Source organism: Alligator mississippiensis, chromosome 7, assembly GCF_030867095.1.
Source record: "Alligator mississippiensis isolate rAllMis1 chromosome 7, rAllMis1, whole genome shotgun sequence".
NCBI classification, from domain to species: Eukaryota; Metazoa; Chordata; order Crocodylia; family Alligatoridae; genus Alligator; species Alligator mississippiensis.
The window spans coordinates 74,498,453-74,518,144 of NC_081830.1; the positions used below are offsets into that span (position 1 = coordinate 74,498,453).

General features: G+C 44.2%; 1 protein-coding gene across 3 annotated transcripts; it reads left to right on the forward strand.

Annotated features, from left to right (window-relative positions):
- Positions 1-745: 745 nt before the first annotated feature.
- MYNN (myoneurin) lies at positions 746-18,414 on the forward strand. Of its 3 annotated transcripts, XM_019491799.2 has the most exons (9): positions 2,406-2,491; positions 2,582-2,666; positions 4,690-4,855; positions 6,235-7,034; positions 10,701-10,860; positions 11,451-11,629; positions 11,980-12,063; positions 12,707-12,793; positions 14,719-18,414. In XM_019491799.2, the coding sequence occupies exons 4-9, from the start codon at positions 6,311-6,313 to the stop codon at positions 14,985-14,987; spliced, it is 1,503 nt and encodes a 500-aa protein (XP_019347344.1). In that variant the 5' UTR covers positions 2,406-2,491; positions 2,582-2,666; positions 4,690-4,855; positions 6,235-6,310; the 3' UTR covers positions 14,988-18,414. The 3 variants fall into 3 exon arrangements, with proteins under 3 accessions (XP_006270120.1, XP_019347344.1, XP_006270121.1); XM_006270058.4 differs by lacking the exons at positions 2,582-2,666; positions 4,690-4,855 and adding an exon at positions 746-827 and having other exon boundaries at positions 2,195-2,491; XM_006270059.4 differs by lacking the exon at positions 2,582-2,666.
- The last annotated feature ends 1,278 nt before the right edge of the window (positions 18,415-19,692 follow it).

Genomic DNA, 19,692 nt, shown 5'->3' on the forward strand with positions numbered 1-19,692 from the left:
GCAGTCAGAGGCCTGCGAAATAGGCCGAGCAGGGCAGGGCTAAGGGGAGTGCCGGATTGTGACATGCTGAAGCCCTAAATAAACTACGTCCAGCTGAGGAGGCCCCAGACAATAAAAATAACCCAATGTATGTATATTTTTGTCATATTAGAACAGAAATATCCATATTCAGACAAAAAGGGAATCAGGACTCATAGCAGAGCTGGTATCTATTAGATATAATACAATAAAATAAAAAATAAAAGATATCAGCTCTTCGGAGTCCTGATTCCTTTTTCCTCTAGACAATGCAGCTACAACCTGGATACCTGACATATTTGGAGAATCATTTTCCCACATCTCCTTTATTTAAAACTTATAAATTTTATTATAAAACTTGATATTGAGTAAGGTTTGGGTTTTTTTTTCTTGTTTAGAGGCCCCTCATATTGTGGGGCCCTAAACTGTAGGTTAAGACTAAATCCGGCACTGGCGCCAGGGCTGCAGCACGCCGGCCAAGAAGCGCAGAGCGGCGCCCCACGTGCGGAGGAACGAGAGCGAGAGCGAGCGAGAGGACGTCGAGTACCTCGCAGGGCCCCGGTGGGGAGGCCAATGAGGAGCGACCCCTTACCGGACTACACTTCCCGTGGTGCCCCGCGCGCTGCCCCGGGCTCCAGCTGCCGGTGGCGCGGTGCCTGCTGGGGAATGTAGTCCGCTCGCGGCCCGGCTCGGACCCGTCCCCCCCGCGCCGCTCCTGGCTCGGGGCGGAAGTGAGGTCCCGGAAGCGGCGTGCGCGGCGTCATCGCAAAATGGCGGCCTGAGGTGAACGCGGGTCTCACTCCTCTCAGGTGTGTGTGGAGCGTCTCCGTGCCCGGCCGGGGCCCCGCCCGCAGCACCCGGCCCGAGGCCTGCGGGACGGGCAGGCGGAGCCGTCGGGCCCGGGGCGGGAGCGGGAGCCAGGCGAGGGGGACGGAACCAACCCCCCGGGGGGCGGGGGGACGCCGCCACTCAGCCAGGCCTCGGGACCGAACCAACTCGCGGGGTAGCGGGGTCAGCTTTGTGGGCGCTGAAGAGGGGCAGGAAAAACTAAGTTGCTGCCTGCGGCGCGGGGAGGGCGGGTGTGGGATGGAACCAACTGGGGGAGGGGCAGGTGTTTCCAGCCCCCTCCTGTCCACTGGAGGCAACTGCCAGGAGGGCGCCCAGTCCTGGTGGGGCTGGAAACCGCAGCCCCTGTACTCCAGCACCCCTCGTACACCCCCTGCCCCACCCCACCCCCCACCTGCCTCCCAGCCCACCCCACATCCACACAGGCGCAGCGTTGGACGCTGGGGCCGGCTAGTGCAGGGGGCAAAGGGAACCGATCACAGCATTACCCCTTGCACTATAAACTGGTGTAGTCCCTAGTCGCAGCCCCCTGATGCAGACACCCTGTTCCCCGGCCAGAGCAAGGGCAGCCATGGCCAGGGCTCTTCTTGCTGCGTCCCACCTGCTGCCAGAGGGGATGTCACACCTGCTGTGACACCGCAGCCTGGCATTTGGGAAGTTTGGACGCTGAAGTGGATCTTGACAACATCACGTTGCGGTCGGCCTTGCTTTCCTCTTTAAGCAGGATCTGCTGCCTGTGAAGCAGGCTGTATTCAGGGGCCAGCTGACCGTTTCATTTAAATAGCTTTTTGTACATTATTTCTGGCTGAGCTGGCATGGTAGGCTGATGCCCGTGGACCTGTGAACGGGACACTTAGCACTTGGACTGAGGCCGTTACAGGCTCTGGCAGTGTAGCCGTCAGCTGGGGGAGGATGAACAGAGGTTGTCTATACTGACGTGGTGCTGTCAGGAAAGCTGTTGTGCGGCTGCAGCTCTGCTGGCAGAAGTATGTGTCTTCTGGCAAAACATTTGTTGCTTAGGAAGCTGCTGTAACACTGGCTTCAGAAGAGCAGCGGTGCACACCAGCAGTTTTTAGGATAGCACCAGCTGCCCTATAAGCATAGCACAGCTCCACAGGTGGAGAGACATCTCCCTTCCCTTCCCACTCCTTGCATTTATCTGTATAAAGACTAGCAGCCCCCTGCTCTGGTTCTGGTTGTTTTGCACAAAGCTTATTGTGTTCTGCACCAGTTATGGGAATGGAACTGGGTCCTGAGTTTCCTCATAGGGACTTTACTCCATCTGAAGAACACATCATCTAGCTAAACAAGTTCCTTTGCTCTTTTTTAGGCCAGAGATTAAGCTACAACCTGTCACCAAGATGCAGTATTCCCATCACTGTGAGCATCTTCTGGAGAGACTGAACAAGCAGCGAGAAGCGGGCTTTCTGTGCGACTGCACCGTAGTGATTGGTGAATTCCAGTTCAAAGCTCATCGAAATGTGCTTGCCTCATTCAGCGAGTACTTTGGTGCATTTTACAGAGATGCCTCTGACAGTAATGTCGTTTTGGATCAGACTCAAGTAAAGGCCGATGGGTTCCAGAAACTTCTGGAGTTTATCTACACAGGAAACTTGAACCTTGACAGGTAGCGTATGCTTTTAAAGAGTGGGGGGGGGAAATAAAAGAAAATTGGTTGATGAGTTCAGTTTCTATTGCATCTCCTTGTTCTTTGCAGTAAATTATGAAAAATCAAATTTACTATCAGATAGGATACATGCAGAGTAAACATCAGCTGTTTATATGGCTTCAGATATAGCCAGGTATGTATGATTCTGCATAGCAACCTACTGGGAGCCCTGTGTTGTTTTCACTACAACGTGTGCAACGGTGGTGCCAAGTTTGAACAGAATAAATTGAAACTAGTTTCCTGCTTTTTCTTTCATGGCCAGGTGTCTAAATTCATATCAGCTGCTCCATTTGCTGTCATCTAGGTGTGGTTCAGGGCTGGTTGTTGCGTCCTTTGGTCCTGTTCTCATTCAGCCACTCAAACTCTACCCATATTGTATTTTTTATGTAGGTGCTAGACTTACCATGATCCCAGTGAGATCATGTGATCTAGAGGTCCTGTCTACCATTGTTGTGGACCTTCCACTAAAAAAGCTTTTCTACACTCTGTACTTAAGCCACCCAGAAACTGTTTATAGTTTTCAGGAATTATTAAGACAGTCCACATAGATATTGAAAGTCACATTGCATGGTCACATTGTTAGAGGTAAAGCTAGAATTAACATTCCATCCTTACAGTATTGTCCGTTTACATTTTCTCTGAGGTAATGACATAATGATTTTGTGGTGGTTTTCAGAGTCTTTGAGTCTGTTGTCTGGAAAGTCAGATGTGTCCTCAATTTCTTACAGAGGGCAGGTAATTGCATTCTTTCCAGACCCCAGCAGACTGCATACGTTGGAGAGGTAAAGGCCAGAGTTTCAGACACCCTTGCTTAAAAAAAAAAGAAAGAAAACAACAAAAACCTGGGCAGTAATCTGAATTTGGTTTAGTTCTAACTGTTCCAAGTGGCACCCAAAATTACTGTACCTGAAGCAATTATGGGGAAAAAATACTTCTGCATCTTTTAATTTGTTGACTTGGCATACTTTATCACTTTGTATGAAGTCAGCACTCCCTGTTGTTTGTGGGTCTTCCACAAAACAAGTGGATAAAGAAATAGATTTTAAAAGACAGGGAAATCTGATAGTAGAACAGAGCAGTCATGATGAAGCTAGGTAGGTGCATTTGGAGTTTTGGTTCATTTTTTAAATGATTAGATTTGCTTTGCACAGTTCCTTTTAAAATAGTCATGAAAATTCATAGTAATAAAGAAATACTTTATTACATCGATAGCTTAAGGCAGTGAAAATTCTCAAGTCTGAACAGATTTGTGTACAATTCCTGCTGCTGAGAATGCACTCTGGTTCATTTTTGGACACTCTCTCACTGCAACTGATCTCTGTGAAGTAGTCAGTGCTGACAACTGAAAGAGATGTTCAGATAATAGGTACACCCTGAGAAGATGAAACAACCTGCTTATGTTCACTTTTTAGACATGCACACAAACCCCAGCAGCTCCTGGGGGTTTCCATAGCTAAGTGGGTGAAACCCCTGCACATCGGAAATAAAATCGGTGCTTGAAAGGTAGTGTAATACAACAGACACTGGTAACTGCATTTAAGTACAAAGAGTGGAAGGCTTTAGTTCCTTAGATCCTGATTCTGCATTCATATCCACACTTGCAGGTGTAGAAAGCTGCTACTATTGCATCCACGTTGCCTAGTTACAGTTACAAAGTCAGGCAGTGTAAAAGCCCCATTAATTCTGCCACGCTGCATGTCTACAGGAAAATGAACACTCTTAAACATGTGGACACTTACCGCATGAACACATTCAGTTTATACATTGCTGGGTTTGTGATGTTTCCTATTAGGCTAGAATACATTTCATGTACTACAGTCAATGGCAAGATTTTAATGGATCCCACTGTTGTATATTTCTTGTTTTGTGTATCTTTAAATATATAGTTGTGTGATTAAAAAATTCTGTGCCTTACATATAGTGAAATAGTAGTTTCTATCAATTATGTGAGCAAGTTAGTCCAACAGGTGGAACCTTTTCTCTGTATTTTCTAGCCTGGGATTTGAACTGTGCAGTTAAGCTGAACTCGCATCGTTTTGTATTTAATACATTATTACATGTAAATATTTAACTTTCTGAGTTAATTTTTATAACTGATTACTCCAGCTTTTGTGTTTTTTTTAAAGAAATACTTTAACAAACCTGTGCACTCTTAGAATGCTTCTATAACTGCTGGCTTTGCCCTAAATGAAGAAAGCTAAAAAGAGAGAGAGGAGGAGAAAATAGATGGACAAGAAGAAAGGCAGGGAAGACAGACAGATAAGACAAGAAAAGAGAATGAGACATGGAAAAAAGAAAACAGGGGTTGAAAGATCACTAGTGGTAAATCTGTTTTACTCACTTTAGTATTGTACTTAACTCTTATGCAGGATTATTTCATATGTCAAAACCTGGGCTGACAACTTCACTGCTAACTTTTACCTTTTGTTTTGTGTATCATCACTTTTCTGTTTGTATTCATAGTGTATGTATATAAACTTAGATCGAGGTTACTTGCGTTGTTCTTAGCCAGATTATTATGCTGGAAACAATTGTTTTACATAGCAAAGGAGAAAAAAATGCATTTTTAGTATCTTTCTTTTGGGTAACCTATTACCGTGTCAAAAACACTGTATCATTGATCATGTTTCCAAGGATAATAAACCCTTAGTTAGTTAGTTATTTGTTAGTATATTAACTGTATAGAGTCTTTTCTAGAGTTTGGGGTTTTTTTTAAACCGCTATAATTAGATCTCTGTAGCAGGTATATAATGGCTCCAAGTTAGACCTTTTGAGGTTATTATTTATAACCCTGATCCACAGTAATTCTCACTTGCAAATCACTGTCCCTAGAATGGAGTTATCATCAACTTCACAGAGGCATGAAGTCTCATTCATTGTTTGCAGTGATTTGAGATTCTGGATGGAAAACAACGCAGTTTTGTCTGTTGTTATACTTCAACAGTAATAAATATAATTCTTACATAAATAAAAGATACAAAGTTAGACTTGGATGTATTCTTCTCTGCCAGTTGTTATCATTTATAATTATGAAATTATTTTAAAATGAGACTCATATATATACTCCTTCTATGTGTATTTATGTATATTGATTCTCAGAGACAAGCAGTTTTTGTTGTGTAGAGCAGCATTTTGTCAACCCATGGGTGTCAACCCAAAAGTGGGTCGCAAGAATATTTCAGAGGGTCATGAGCAGGGGAAGCTGCGTGGCTGGGCTGGTGACACCGGGATTGGTGCCCGTGCTCATGGGGGCAGGATGGCTGGGAGAGACTGCTCAGGGAGGCAGGAAGGGCTGTGACCAGGCTGCCTGGTGCGACTCAGGAGTCCCAGCCCAGGCCATGTTTGCCACAGGCTTCCCTTTCTCCTTCCTCTACCCTCTGCCAGGCTGGACTTGCTCTGCTGCTACCCACATGAGCCAGAGCTGCCATAGCCACCACACTCTGGTCCAAGCGGGACAGGGGCAGCTGGGGGCCCCTTTTGGCAGGGTTGAGGGGAGAGAGGCTGCAGGTTGAGAGTGAGGGGCCCCAGCATGGCCGGGGGGGGGTGGGGGGGTAGGAAGCAGGGGACTATGGGTTGGGTACCAGCAGGGCCAGGGGGTGTGGGTTGAGAGAAGCCATTGTTCTTGACAGATGGGTCCCAGTATGAAAACAGTTGAAAACCACTAGTCTAGAGCACTCTCATTTAGTCTCATTTCTTTGCAGCTGGAATGTTAAAGAAATTCACCAGGCTGCCGATTATCTCAAAGTGGAGGAAGTGGTCACAAAATGTAAGATAAAGATGGAAGATTTTGCTTTTATTGCTAATCCATCTTCTACGGAGACATCTAGCATCACTGGAAACATTGAAATGAACCAGCAGACTTGCTTGCTCACCCTTCGAGATTACAATAATCGGGAGAAACCAGATACCCCTTCTTCAGATGCGATTCAGCCACAAGCAAAAAAGAGGGCATTGGAAAAAAAATCTGCACAAGCCAAAAGGCGAAAGAAGAATTTTAATTCACAGAAAAATGCTCAGAATAAACCAGTGCAATATCAGAATGATGTAATCGAGAACTCATCAGTTGAAATGTTCTTAGATGCAAATAAACTGGCCACGCAGATAACGGAGCAAGCAGCCCAAGGTAGCGATAACTCAGAGCTGCAGTTAGCATCTGTGATAGAAAGTGAGACTTTGGCAGCACAAGATATTCTAGTTCAGACTATTACTGCAAAACAAAAACGGGGGAAGTCACAGCAGAATGGTGCACTGAGAGAGCACTGCATGTCCAACATAGCCAGCGAAAAGAACTCTTACCAACTGCAGAGCTCAGAAGAACTTGATCAGAAATACTCCAAAGCCAAGCCAGTGTGCAACATTTGTGGGAAAGTGTTTTCAGAAGCCAGTAGCCTACGGCGACACATGAGGATCCACAAAGGAGTAAAGCCCTATGTGTGCCAGCTCTGTGGGAAGGCATTTACCCAGTGTAATCAGCTGAAAACACATGTAAGAACTCATACAGGTAAGCTGTTGGCTGCTCATTTGCAACAATGGCAGGGAAAGGCATAACTAGAAAGGAGCCCTGCTTTCTTCCAATTTGTTAAGTGAGAAACTTGGCATGACAATGGTTTGTATGTTTCTTGCTGCTAACCCTCTTCTACCAACCTGTAATAATTGAAAACAGAATGTGTGTGTGTGTGTGTGTGTGTGTGTGTGTGTGTGTGTGTGTGTAGCTGCCCTATTTTCCTGTGATTGCATAACAGTCTGGCAACCTGTTGCTGGAAGTCCCAGCAGAGCTGACTCAATCTATTCTTTTTTGAAGGTAATTAATGGAATACAATGGAGAAAATGTTACAATACAACATGACAGGACAGCTTGACATGCTATAGGTAGGGATCTCTCTAAATCGCAGAAGAAGCATCCCACCTGCAGTGGCTCCTTTAATTTTTTTTCCTTTTGGTGCTCCAGTGCGCTGGGCAGAAGATGCCAGGCTCGAGCTTCTTGCCTGCCCACCCAGAGTGGAGCAGCAGCAGTGGAAGGTGCAGGTGAGGCAGGCAGAACAGCCCTGCTGGCCCTGGCCAGCACACAGCTTGTGGTGCAGCTCCTGAGTGCTGCACAGGACGGGAGTAGGAGGGAGCTGCCCATGCCGTGGAGTAGGGAGGAGGGGGAGATGCCTGACAGGGGCTGCTCTGCCCTGGCTAGGCAGACCCCGACTAACGGTGGGACGGGGAGATTAAATCCTCCTCCCTCTCCCTGTTTGCTTTAGGCTGCAGACAAGGCTGGCCATACCCCCTCACCACAGCTCCAGCACCAAGGTTGGGGAATGCCTGATGGGCTGCTACACCCCGGCCAGGCAGACCCTGGCTGTGATCCCTCAGTGGGAGAAGGGGGGGATGGGGATAAACCTCCTCCCTGCTCCCTTTGCCTCAGGGGGCCATGCCAGACAAGCATCTGGCCACATCCCACCCCTGCTCTGGCTAGGGAGCAGAGAGCACAGCCCAATGCAGGGCTGCAAAGCATGCTGGGATACTGGGGGACTCAGATTTAACTTAAGCCAGGAAGGGATCTGGGACAGAAGTTCCATAAACCACTTTGACCCAAATCAATTAAGTCTGATACTACATTCAGCCAGGTTCATCTTAAACCAGTTTTGGCCATTTTAAAACTGGTTTATGTGCATTGAACTTGCATTCTATTACAAGTTTAAACCAGTTTCTGATCACTTAAACTGGTTTGTGTGTAATTTCTGTCCCTAGCCATAGTGCTTCTGCCACTACTCATGTGAGCAGAGTAAAATTACCTATATTTTCCTCCCTTTCACTGGCCACCATAAAACGCAAGAAGAATTATCGGGTTCACTCTGTTCCCTCTTGGGGGAAACTGTAAGGAGAGGTTGGTGCCAGAGATGTTCTAGGAACATTTGAAAGGAGCTGAATGGGAGAACTGGAAGCTCAAAGGGTCAGCAGAGAGTAAACTTCTTCCTCTTCTGGTAGCCAGAGTGAAGATTTTGTTTCACACTTACCAGACCCGGACTAGTCAGTGGTTGATTTGAAAGATGAGGTGACTAAGGATAACTTGCTGGTAAATGCTCAGTAGCACTTTGTCCTTTACAGGTTGTTACACCTGGATTTCTTTGCAGTGATGCACAGGGGTCCCTTTCATTTGTATCTAGGTTGAGTAGGTTTCTGGATAACAGGTGTCTGGTAGTTTTATTTTTTTCAAGCCTTTATCTACATGATGTATTTAAGACTTCTGAGGTCTCTGCTTATTTATAGATTCTAGCATAGTAATGTGAGCTCGTGTTCTCTTACTGTACAGTCACATGAGACCCGAGTGTAGTATATGGGATACGTTTGTAGGTGATGGCATAACATCAGTTAAGTCTGTGAGCAGAATCATAAACAGGGAAGGGACTTCTAAGAGGTCATCTAAGCAGGCACCTTCCTGAAGGCAAGATCAACTGTACCAAAATGATCCCTGGCAGATGCTTGTCTAACCTGCTCTTAAAAACTTCTAGTGGTTTCTACAACTCCCCTAGCTTGCATATTTCAGTGCTTAACTATCTTAACAGTTGGAAAGTTTCATCAAATGCTTTAGAGTAACTTTATATATATTTGAAAGCCCATTATAGGTCTCCCCTCAATTTTTTTCTTCTTGAGACTAACCAATGCCAGTTCTTTTCAGTCCTCCCTCCTAGGCCAGGCTTTCTAGAGTGATCATTGATTACCTTTGTTTTTTTCCTTTGGACCTGTTCTGGTTGGTCCACATCTGCTCTAGAAGAAACTTTACCAGTACTGAGCAGAATAGGATTGTTTTGTGTGTCTTGCATATGACATTCCTATTTATATATCCAGTACAATGTTGGCTTTTTCCCCTGAAACTCAGTAATTTTTGACACATGGTCAGTTTGTGATCAATTGAAGACCCCAGATCCATTTCTAAAGAACTGCTCCCTAGCCAACTGTTTCCCCTCTTGCGTTCATGCAGTTAATTATTGCTGCCTAAGCATAATACTTGTTATTACTTGATTACATTGTAGTTATTTCAGAACAGTCTTCCAATTTGTCCAGGTTATTTTGAATTCTAATCCTGTCCTCCCAGTTGCTGGCAGCTCGCCTCAGGTTGATATTGTCTGCTGATTTGACAACTTTACCCTCTGTTTCAACATCCAAATCATTATTGAAATACTGAACAGTGGCCAAGAAGTTAACAGCCATGTATAGAACCTCAGTAGATGCATCCTTCCAGTATGACAGCAAGCGATTAATTATTACTCTTTGAGTATGATTTGCCAACCAGCACTGTACCTACATTAGTTTTATTTAGACCATATTTCTCTAGGTTACCAATAGAATGTCCTGCACGACTGTCAGACACCTTACAAAAATTAAGATGTGATATCTACTGCCCTCCTAATCCACAAGGCCTGTTACTTTGTGTGACAGGAGGCCATCCTGGGGCCAGTCACTGTATCGGTCTGCCCATCTGTCTAGGCCAGTCCACCCACCTAACTTGCCTAACATGACTTTGTTGTACAACAGATATTTCTAGGTGGGAGGCTGCCCATTGAATGCCCTGATGTCAGGGGTGCTATACATGGCTCCAGCCACCTCTTTACAGTGTCCCTTGCCTCACAGATGGCATCCAAAGTCCTCCTAACTCCCCTGGCCCCATTGCTGGGCTGCACCAGGCCACTGGCCCAGACTATCCGCTATTACCCCCCAGCTCCACTGCTGAGCCATACGCAGCCTCTGACCCAAACTCAGCCTTAGGCATCCTGGAGACTTACCTTTGCTACATACCCTCTCACTGGGGCCTCAACTCATGCGCCCTTACTGGGATTCCTGCCTCATTAGGCTCCTAGCCCTTCTCACTCTACCCCTCTCTGGGGTCACAACTCCACCCCCTCACTGAGAGTTCAGTGCTAGCATTCTAAAATTCATTGTAGAAAGACACAATTTATTGCAAGTTAAAAAAACCTCCAGTAACTTGTTGTTAACGTTCCTGCTTTTAACTGTTCTACTACTAGTTACCCAATACCCAGTTTCAGCTGGTTGGTTGTTAGGTGCTACATGGGGAGCATTTAACAAGCAGCACTGGCGTAGGCACCTGTGATTTGGTAAAGGAAAGGAACAGCATTTTCATTTACAGAGGAGGGCAGTAAAAGGATTTTTATTTCCTTTCTAGGAGAGAAGCCATACAAATGTGAACTATGCGACAAAGGTTTTGCCCAGAAATGCCAGCTGGTTTTCCACAGTCGGATGCATCACGGCGAGGAGAAACCATACAAGTGTGATGTGTGCAATCTGCAGTTTGCAACATCAAGCAACCTAAAGATCCATGCCAGGTGGGTCAGAGCACTAACCAGACCAGAGCCCAACAGCTGTGAATGCAATTAGTGTAATGTATGGCAAGAAGAGACTCCAGTGCAGCCACTCATGCCTGAACTTCAGCATTTGGGGGGCCAACATTCCTGCTGTCAGCCTGCATTCTCCTCCTTCCCCCAGCCTGTGATTGAGAGTGCCTTCTGGCAAGGCTAGATCTCCTGTTGCCCTTGGTCTCCCATTGCTGGATTAGCAAGAGCACACTGTCAGTGGAGTGTACAGAACATCCTTTAGTGGTGCTGACAGCTTTCATGTTATATTGACAGAACACTTCCCTCATTCCCAGGACTGACCCGTTGCTTGTCCCAGGCCCTCAACTTGATTCAGCAGCAAGTAAAATCAGTGGGACTCTTTCTACTGACATTGACAATTAGAGTGGGCCCAGGAGAGAGACATCTCCACTTGAGAATCAGACTTGAATCTTTCTCCTGATAGCCCACACATCACTGTGTAGAATTTGTGGAGTAAGGTCCTCACTTGGAGGATGCAGGGTTGCTTTAACTGCATGACTCTTCTCTTGCACGGGATTACCCAGTTGCATGTCTGTTCACAGGAAGCACAGCGGGGAGAAGCCTTACGTGTGTGACAGGTGTGGCCAGAGGTTTGCTCAGGCCAGCACACTCACGTACCATGTGCGGCGCCACACCGGTGAGAAGCCGTATGTGTGCGACACCTGCGGGAAGGCATTTGCAGTCTCTAGTTCTCTTATCACCCACTCCAGAAAGCACACAGGTAAGGGGGTGGGATGGCAGGGCAACGGGCCAGAATTGGGCCAGGAGAAGGGGTGGCCGAGTTGACAAGATGAAGTAAGTCGCTAGTGACAATGGGAGTCCCTAGAGCAGAACTGGAGCAAGTGAAGTTTTGGAGTCTGCATTGGTAAGAGCTGGACTTGTGCAGGAGAAAGCACCAGTCACCCAGCAGCTCAGTGCTTGCGTGTTCCCCTCAAGACTTCATAGTGGCAGAAATCTAAGTTTTCCCTGTGGTTTAGGGGGCTTTCAGACCCTTGCATGTTAAATGGAGTCATTTATACTTTATCTGTGTGTCTGTATAGCAGAATAACCAGCTTTTTGTGTTTCCTTTAGGAGAGAAACCATATATATGTGGCATTTGTGGCAAGAGTTTTATTTCCTCAGGCGAGCTTAACAAACACTTTCGGTCCCATACAGGTAAGTTTCAAGGAAGGTGAACTCATCAGCTGGGAATATTTTTTCTACGTATATCTTCATATTTAAAATAGGAATAGTGGGCTATACAGGAGACATAATAGGGTTCTCATATGTACCTATTTGTTAAGTTTAAAATTGATTAGATACTGTTTTTGTTTTTAAACTCTTGTAGATCTAAGATACTGACTCTTTGGCAGGGCTGGAGTTGGAATCTCTTTATCATGAGTCTGCCTGTCTATACACTCTCTCTCTCTCACCCACCCTCCCCCTGCCACCCCCAGGAAAACTGATATTACGATCCTGCCCTTGAGGTATTGTACTGTACCATCAAATGCACATGGGAACTGCAGTAACATTAAGGACAATGTCCATGGTTGAGAATTTTAGTTTTCAAACAAACATTTAGGCAAAGAGCTTTGTTCATGTCTTGCCTTGATTTGATTTAAACACCAGAGTCAGTCACTGCTTTCATCTAGTATTGCTTGGAAAGCATGTATCTTGAATACTTTTTTTTTTTTTAAGATTTAGTTCACAAAGCTGTTAAGAAAAACTGAGTGGTAGTTATTTTCTTATTGTCTTAGACATTTTAGAAATCATTTCTGTAAATGTAATTTCTGATTGTAACCATCAAACCATTTTTCAGGAGAAAGACCATTTATCTGTGAATTGTGTGGAAATTCTTACACAGATATAAAAAACCTGAAGAAGCACAAAACAAAAGTTCACACAGGTGAGTGTTTTCTTGTAAAAATGAAAGTAGAGTAAAGTGCATACAGTGATGAGCATTTCAGTCTAAATGCAGCCAGCCAAGTCAGAAAAGGAAAGATGTCTCTGGGATCTTTGCTGTAATGGCAGCCAGACTTTTCAGATGATAACAACTGAAAAAAACTAGGGGTGCACCAATAAAGATTTTTTTGGCCAATACTGATGGCCGATTATTAACCAGCCATATTGGCCAATACCGATCCGATTGCTAATATATAGCTCGGCAGCTTGGAGAGCAGCATCCAGCCAGTAAGTTGGGGTGGGGGGGTGCAGATTGAGGCCCTCACAGTGAAGAAGGGAATGGGGCTGGGGAAGGTGCTGCCCAGCTGGGAGAGGGCACGCAGGATAGAGCTGCAGGTAGCTCATTCAGGGGGGCGCGAGAGAGGTATGGAAGGGGGGAGGAGTGGCTCCCAATGCTGCATGCACTCTGGGGGAGGCATAGGGGGCATGTGCTCCCCCAGATTTGTGTGTGGAGCGAGGGCAGACTGCTCACTGCAGCTTCTTCCTGGCAGGGGGGTGGGGCCGGGCCGGGGTTGCACTTGGGGTGGATGGAGGCAGGGTGGGCAGTGCTGGGGGTGGTTATGGGGTGGGTTATAGCCACCCCAAAATTCACTGTAGCCACCCTGTAGTCCTCCCCTCCCAGCCCAGGCCCCCCGCTCTGTCCCTGGCTACCCTGTAGTTCCCCCTTCTGGGGCTGCTGCCATCTGCCCCAAGCACAGCCCTGGACCAGCCTACCTTGCTAAGAAGAGCTTGGCACAGCCCGCCCTCACCTCACACACAAATCTGGGGGGCACATGCCCCCTTTGCGCCACCAAGGTGTACTCCTCTTCGCACCCCGTGACAAGCTGCCCATGGCTCTGTCCGTCGCTCCATCTAGGTAGTGCCTGCCCCAGCCCTAATTCCTCCCTCACCGTGGAGGCCTTGATCTGCCCTCCCCCACCGACTCACCCGCGGATGCTTCTCTCCAAGCTACTGGGCTGCACTTTTGGCCATGTGCATGCTGCGGCTGTGCGCATGCATGCAGCGTTTGTCTGAGACATTATCGGCCATGTTGGCCAAAAAACTCTGATTGCCAATAATGCCAATTTTCCTTTTATTGGTGCCAATACAATCTAGACCGATGCATCAGTGCATCTCTAGAAAAAGCAAGTTTTAAAGCAGTCTTGGAGGAATTTTTAAAAACAAGTTGCAGTGATATCTGAAGTATTGACTGAGAAGTCATTATGCCCAATAGGGAATAGGTGGCTGGCAAGAATTAATATTTAAAGCTCTGTTCTTTTGGCTGACTAAACTCTGACAGAGATTGCTGCGCTTTCCTGAATCCCATTCAGCATGGGTCTGCCTCACCTTCTAATAGCTCCCTGGGGGACAGATTTCATTCAAATGAGGCATACACATTCCAAGAATTATTTTTCCTAATTCTTCAAGGCCCAGTGTTCTTTTCATAAGCTGTAGAAGATAGTTTTTGGGGTTTTTTTTATGTAGTCAGAGGTAATCCTGGTCTGAGCTGGATTAAGAGGCACACAAGCTCAGATATACAGCTGGTACAGTGCTCCCCACTGGGCTTACCATTCTAAAAAGATTTTTTGGATATACCTAGTTCCTGTTTCAGATTTCGTAGGGTGGCATTGTTACAGGGCCTTGTGAACACTTCAGTTGTCTAATTCTGCAAGGGGTCAGAAACAAAAGGGGTCAGACTCGATGATCTAATAGGTCCCTTCTGACCCTAGAAATCTGTGAAATGTAAAAGGTTTGTATTGTCACTCAACTCACCCTTTCAGTTGATTTTTCTGTTGCTAGTGAATGTTTCTTCACATTTATTGTTGGCATTTTACTTTTTCTTCTACAACAAATGTATTAGTCTTGTTCTTCCCCCCCCTGGCCCTTCAGGATCTGAAAATCCTCCTGAATCTAGCACAGTGGATAATTCCTTCAGTGAACAAGAACCAGTTCAAAATGAGAAGAGTCCTTTGTCAGAGTCTATAGACGTGAAGCCTTCGGAAATGTCTTTACCACTTCCTCTCTCCATTGGGACAGAAGACCATCAGATGCTGCTTCCTGTAACTGGTAATCAGTCTCCTTCCTCAGAAACATTACTGAGATCTACTGTGACTGGATATTCAGAACCTCAGTTTATTTTCTTACAGCAGCTGTACTAACTCTGTGCAATATGGATCTAACAAGGCAATCTAGTTGTGAACATTATTCAGGTCATTAGTAGGATGAACGTAGTAACAGCCTGAACAATGCTTTCGAGTTGGATTTACCTTTTTTCCTTCCATTTTTCTGAGTGAAGACACTTGGTAATGCAACTACATAGTGCAGTGCTGGTTTTTATTTCTCGTTAAGTTTTGCTAATCTAGAATCATCAGGTTTGTCACTGACAGTAGACACTGATGGTTTTTAGGAGGTAATTCCTGTTCAGTAACACCTGCCTTAAGAATTCGATTAAATATGTAAACATATCCAGTCTTCGTGCTGATTGTGACACAATGTCATTTGTGAGCAGACATTTAAGCCATATAGTTGTTGCTGTTAGCTTATTTTAATGAATTTAGCTCAGAGGTGCAGTGGTCCTACTGGATTGCCTCGTCCGAAAAAAAAAAAAAAAGAGACCTAACTTTATCAGCACACTTAATTTCCCACATTCCCACAACCAGGGGAAGAGGGGAAGATAAGAGAGTTGAAGATGTTCACAAATCTGTCATGGAGAACACATCTTTCAGAAGCAGCTTTTTGTGAACACTTCCAGGTTGAGGCTAGAACAAAAGCTTTGTGCAAGTCTTTTGGCAAGGCAAGCAAGGAAGATTTTCTTTTGAGGCAGGAGTCAGAGGCCAGACAGCATGGTATCTTTGAGCCAGTCCTTTCCAAGGCTTGGATTCACTTTCAGAAGTGAGTTGATTGCCTTAGCTGTTGTCTCTCCATATCCCCAAAACACCTCAGGGTTTGATACAGAGGTCAGAAGCTAGAAATGGAAGTGCAGTAAATCAGGTAAAAAAGCTGTGTTGACTTTATTGTGTGAAGGAAGGAACTCATCCTTGTCTCTCCATCTACATCATCATGATAGTATCAGGGCCTGGTAGTGTTAGGCATTGTACAGACCCAAGAGAGCAGACAGTGTCTGCCGTAAAGGGTTTAAAGTAATGAACAATGAATTCAACCCCACAAGTATAAAAGTAATAAGTAAAAGACGAGTAACTGGAGGCCCTAAATTCTGGGGTTACACAGAACAGGTTCTTACTATCCCAGGCCAGAATTTGGTAGAGCACAATAGAAAATAATAATTAAAAATAAATACATAGTCTAAGCATTGAAGACTCATCCAATGAAGAGCTATGTAACTAGAAGTGTGTTTTCTTCCATCATAGATTGCACCAGTGATATTTTTATTTATTTACTCCTACAATTTTGTTCTCATTCATGCCTTGTGTCCAGGCCTCAAACAGAAGGTAGAAGACGCCTTATAATACAGTCCCCTCCCTTGTGGGGAAAAATTATCATAGAGAATATCTTTTAATTACTCCACAAAAGGACCCCTGAATCCTAGGCAAGGCTTTGTCTTTTGTCATTTTCTCAGCCTATTCTTTGTTTCATCCTCCATACATTTTTTTCTGTATCTTCTCAGCAAAACAGTTCTTTTATCCATGTGCTGATCATCTTGTGTGTGCAGTGTAACACTAGTATTGCTCATGTTTTATAAAACATAGCAAAATTTGCTATCTATTACTGTTGTGGACAGTATGAAGCACAATCAAGTCCCTGAGAAATCTTCTTGATGCAACCATCTACATCTCTGTATTCACTAAAAGTAGATTCCTGCTGTTCATTGCATTGGCCATCCACCTTTCCCTGTCAGCCACATCCTTCATCAGTAGATTGTTTCTTTCATGACACTGGATTTTCAGTACTGTAGGGGAGTGGGGCTTTTCTCTCCCCTGCTTTTTTAACATCTGTTTCTAATTCCTTTGTAATCCTTCTAGGATTGTGGCCAACTGGTATTTGTGTGACTGAAGACTTACAAAAAAGCACAGCCTTGAATAAAAGTGACAAAGGCTCACTCTGTCTAACTGGACCTAGGCTTGCTCCTTGCATTTCCTGACTAAAAAATATAGCAAAAGTATCAAGACAAGTACTGTTAAATAATTAGTATCACACAAAAGAAAAGCCATCCCACTTTGCCATCTTCTGTGATTAAGCTGATATTTGGTCAGTTCATCCTTAAAACCATATTAAAGATGATGCACAGCTCCTGGAATGTGCTGCTGGTATATTAAAAAGTAATCTTGAAGAAGTTGAAGTTTAACAGAGTCATGGATTTAATGATTCCAAGAACAAGGTCAATGAGCAGATATGGGGGACAAAACAAAAAGCCCACATTCCTATGTAGAATATGCATTCCATAAGAATGTTTGTTTGAACTGTTTTTATACTTCTACAATTTTAGATTACTACTACTGTATTCTTACATTTCAGATTTTAAAAAAACAAATCAGTGTTTAGATTTATACGGGATCCAGTTTAGATATTTATACAGGTGACATTTGCTTTGTATTACTCATTTAGTTTCTTGACAGACAGGAAGATGCTGATTATTTTTTTACAAAAGAGCAATTTTAACCTTTCTTCATAGGATATACAGGCTCTACTTAGTTTCTCTTGCAGCAATAATTAGATGATCTGCACTCGAGTCCCCATCTATGAATCTTGATTTTTATCCTCAGCTTCCATTGAAGTAACTCAGCAACTGAGAGATGATTTCTTTTAAAATACTAATTTAGTAAAATTTGATTTTTTAAAAAATAAATATCAGCAGGCATGTTTTAGCTGACTGCAGTCAAACCTGAAAGAAGAACTCTTTACTCCATCACTGTCACAGTGCATGCATGTGCTTCCCATGCATCTTTTATCTGCACCCTTACTGTTCCCAAATTTAGTTTGGAGCAGGAAGTTGTATCAAAAATCTTGATGGTTTGTATAAGAAATGAATACGGAAAAGCATAGACACTTTTTTAATAGCCTAATGCAGTTAGTCAGTAGCCAAACCTTCCTTTGTGAGACTATCTGAAAAATGAAAGATGGAACATTGAAAATTCCTTTAAGAACTTGGAAAAGAGCCTTAGGGAACATTTCCAGGGTGATCTGTGTTTCAGTGAGGATATCTTTTTAGTACTGACTGATGCAAGTTTTGCTGGCAAGGGCTTGAAAATTTACTCAAATAGCTATTTCAGAATAAACTCCCTGCATGGATTCTCATTTGGGAGAAAGTGTGTCCATCTGGGGTCTCCCACCAAAATAACTATTCCGAAGGAGCTGTGTCAGTAAATGTAAGCAAGCACCAAGTAAGGACCCCAAGACTAGGCTTTAGGAGAAGCTGTTGGTAACACTTACAGAAGTAAGTTTAGATAAGGACTAGTAATTGATTTTGGTTAAGTTATTTCTGGAGCATTTTCCTGTATATACAAAGTGGTTTTCCTCTGTTATGTGTACATAGTTCACCTTTTGTTTTTATAATCCCTGTGGGGTTTTTGTACATACTTAGCCTGCAGCATTTTATGTTAGATTTTAATAAACTGTTTTGTAACTTTCCTTCACCTTGTGTCTGCTCTTTCTGGAGGAAGAGAAATGTAACTACCAGAAAACAAAACACTGCTGTATAATGTTAGACAGGTCACAAACAGTCTTCAGCACAGCATACGAAAACACAGCAGGAGTTACTTGGGATAAGCATTATTTGTCATATTATCATCTGACTACCAAATTCCCTTGGTACAAGACAGCATTTTGGGGCTGCAGAAACAGTTTAAATACTGTTTAATAGAACTACTCTTAAGAGCAAGAAAAATAATTTTTAAATGGACACTTTTTAAGTATGGAGTTAAACTTTTCAAAGAGGAGATAAACTCTGTAAAAGAAATTCACTGAAAAGTCTTTTATCTTGTGATATAAAACACACATCACCACAGACATACCATCACCAACAGCTTTGTTAGTACAAGCCTACTAGTTACTGGGGAGAGACTCGGGAGACCAGAGTTGTCCTGACACTGTTCATAATTTCACAGCAAACAAGAAAAGCCTAGCATATTTATAAACTTGTCCTGGCCCCATTTTCTTCACTTAAAAAGACAAACTCAAGCATGCTGCTAGCTTCTGCAGCTCTCAGCCAGTATGGGAACATCTAAAGCAACTAAACCACCTCAATTCTATTGAGTCTATTTTTCATCTTTCTTATGCTAGGCTGCCCTTTATCTGTAGGGCCTTTTTTCCAGCTTGGCTTTAGTTTAGCAGCACATCTGCTTTTTGGCAACTGACTAATTTATAGGGGAAGTGAACAACTGAGAGTCTAAGTTGAATTGCTTCCAAGAGCAATACAGCATTGACTAAAGTAAGAAAAGCCTTGTACAGCCTTGGACATGTCTGATACCTATACAATTCTATATCTGTAGGATAGTAATGCTGTGACAATGAGTTGAGACGATAAATAATACTTGCATAGCAGCTTTCTAGGTGTCCCTGATGTTATCCATCAGTCTCTTTGCCTCATCTTGAAAGCCTGATTTTTCTTTCCAGTGCACAGGTTTTTCCAGCAAAGGATAATGTAATTATTTCAAACAAAAACGTTGTGCCCTGCTTGTTTAAAAAAAAAAGCAACAACAAAACAGTTGCCTTCATATAAGTTCTCCGTGCACACTAGCACTGTCACAGCTGGCTGCCTTTGGGCCTACAGGCAGGCTTTTATGCAGCAGATCTGTCTAAGTGCACCTCAGGTTCCCCAGGACCAGGAGAGAATCTCATCGGTCCATGCTTCTGCAAAGCAGCGGGGAGCTGATGGCCCTGCAGCAGCTCTTGCACAGGGAATATTCT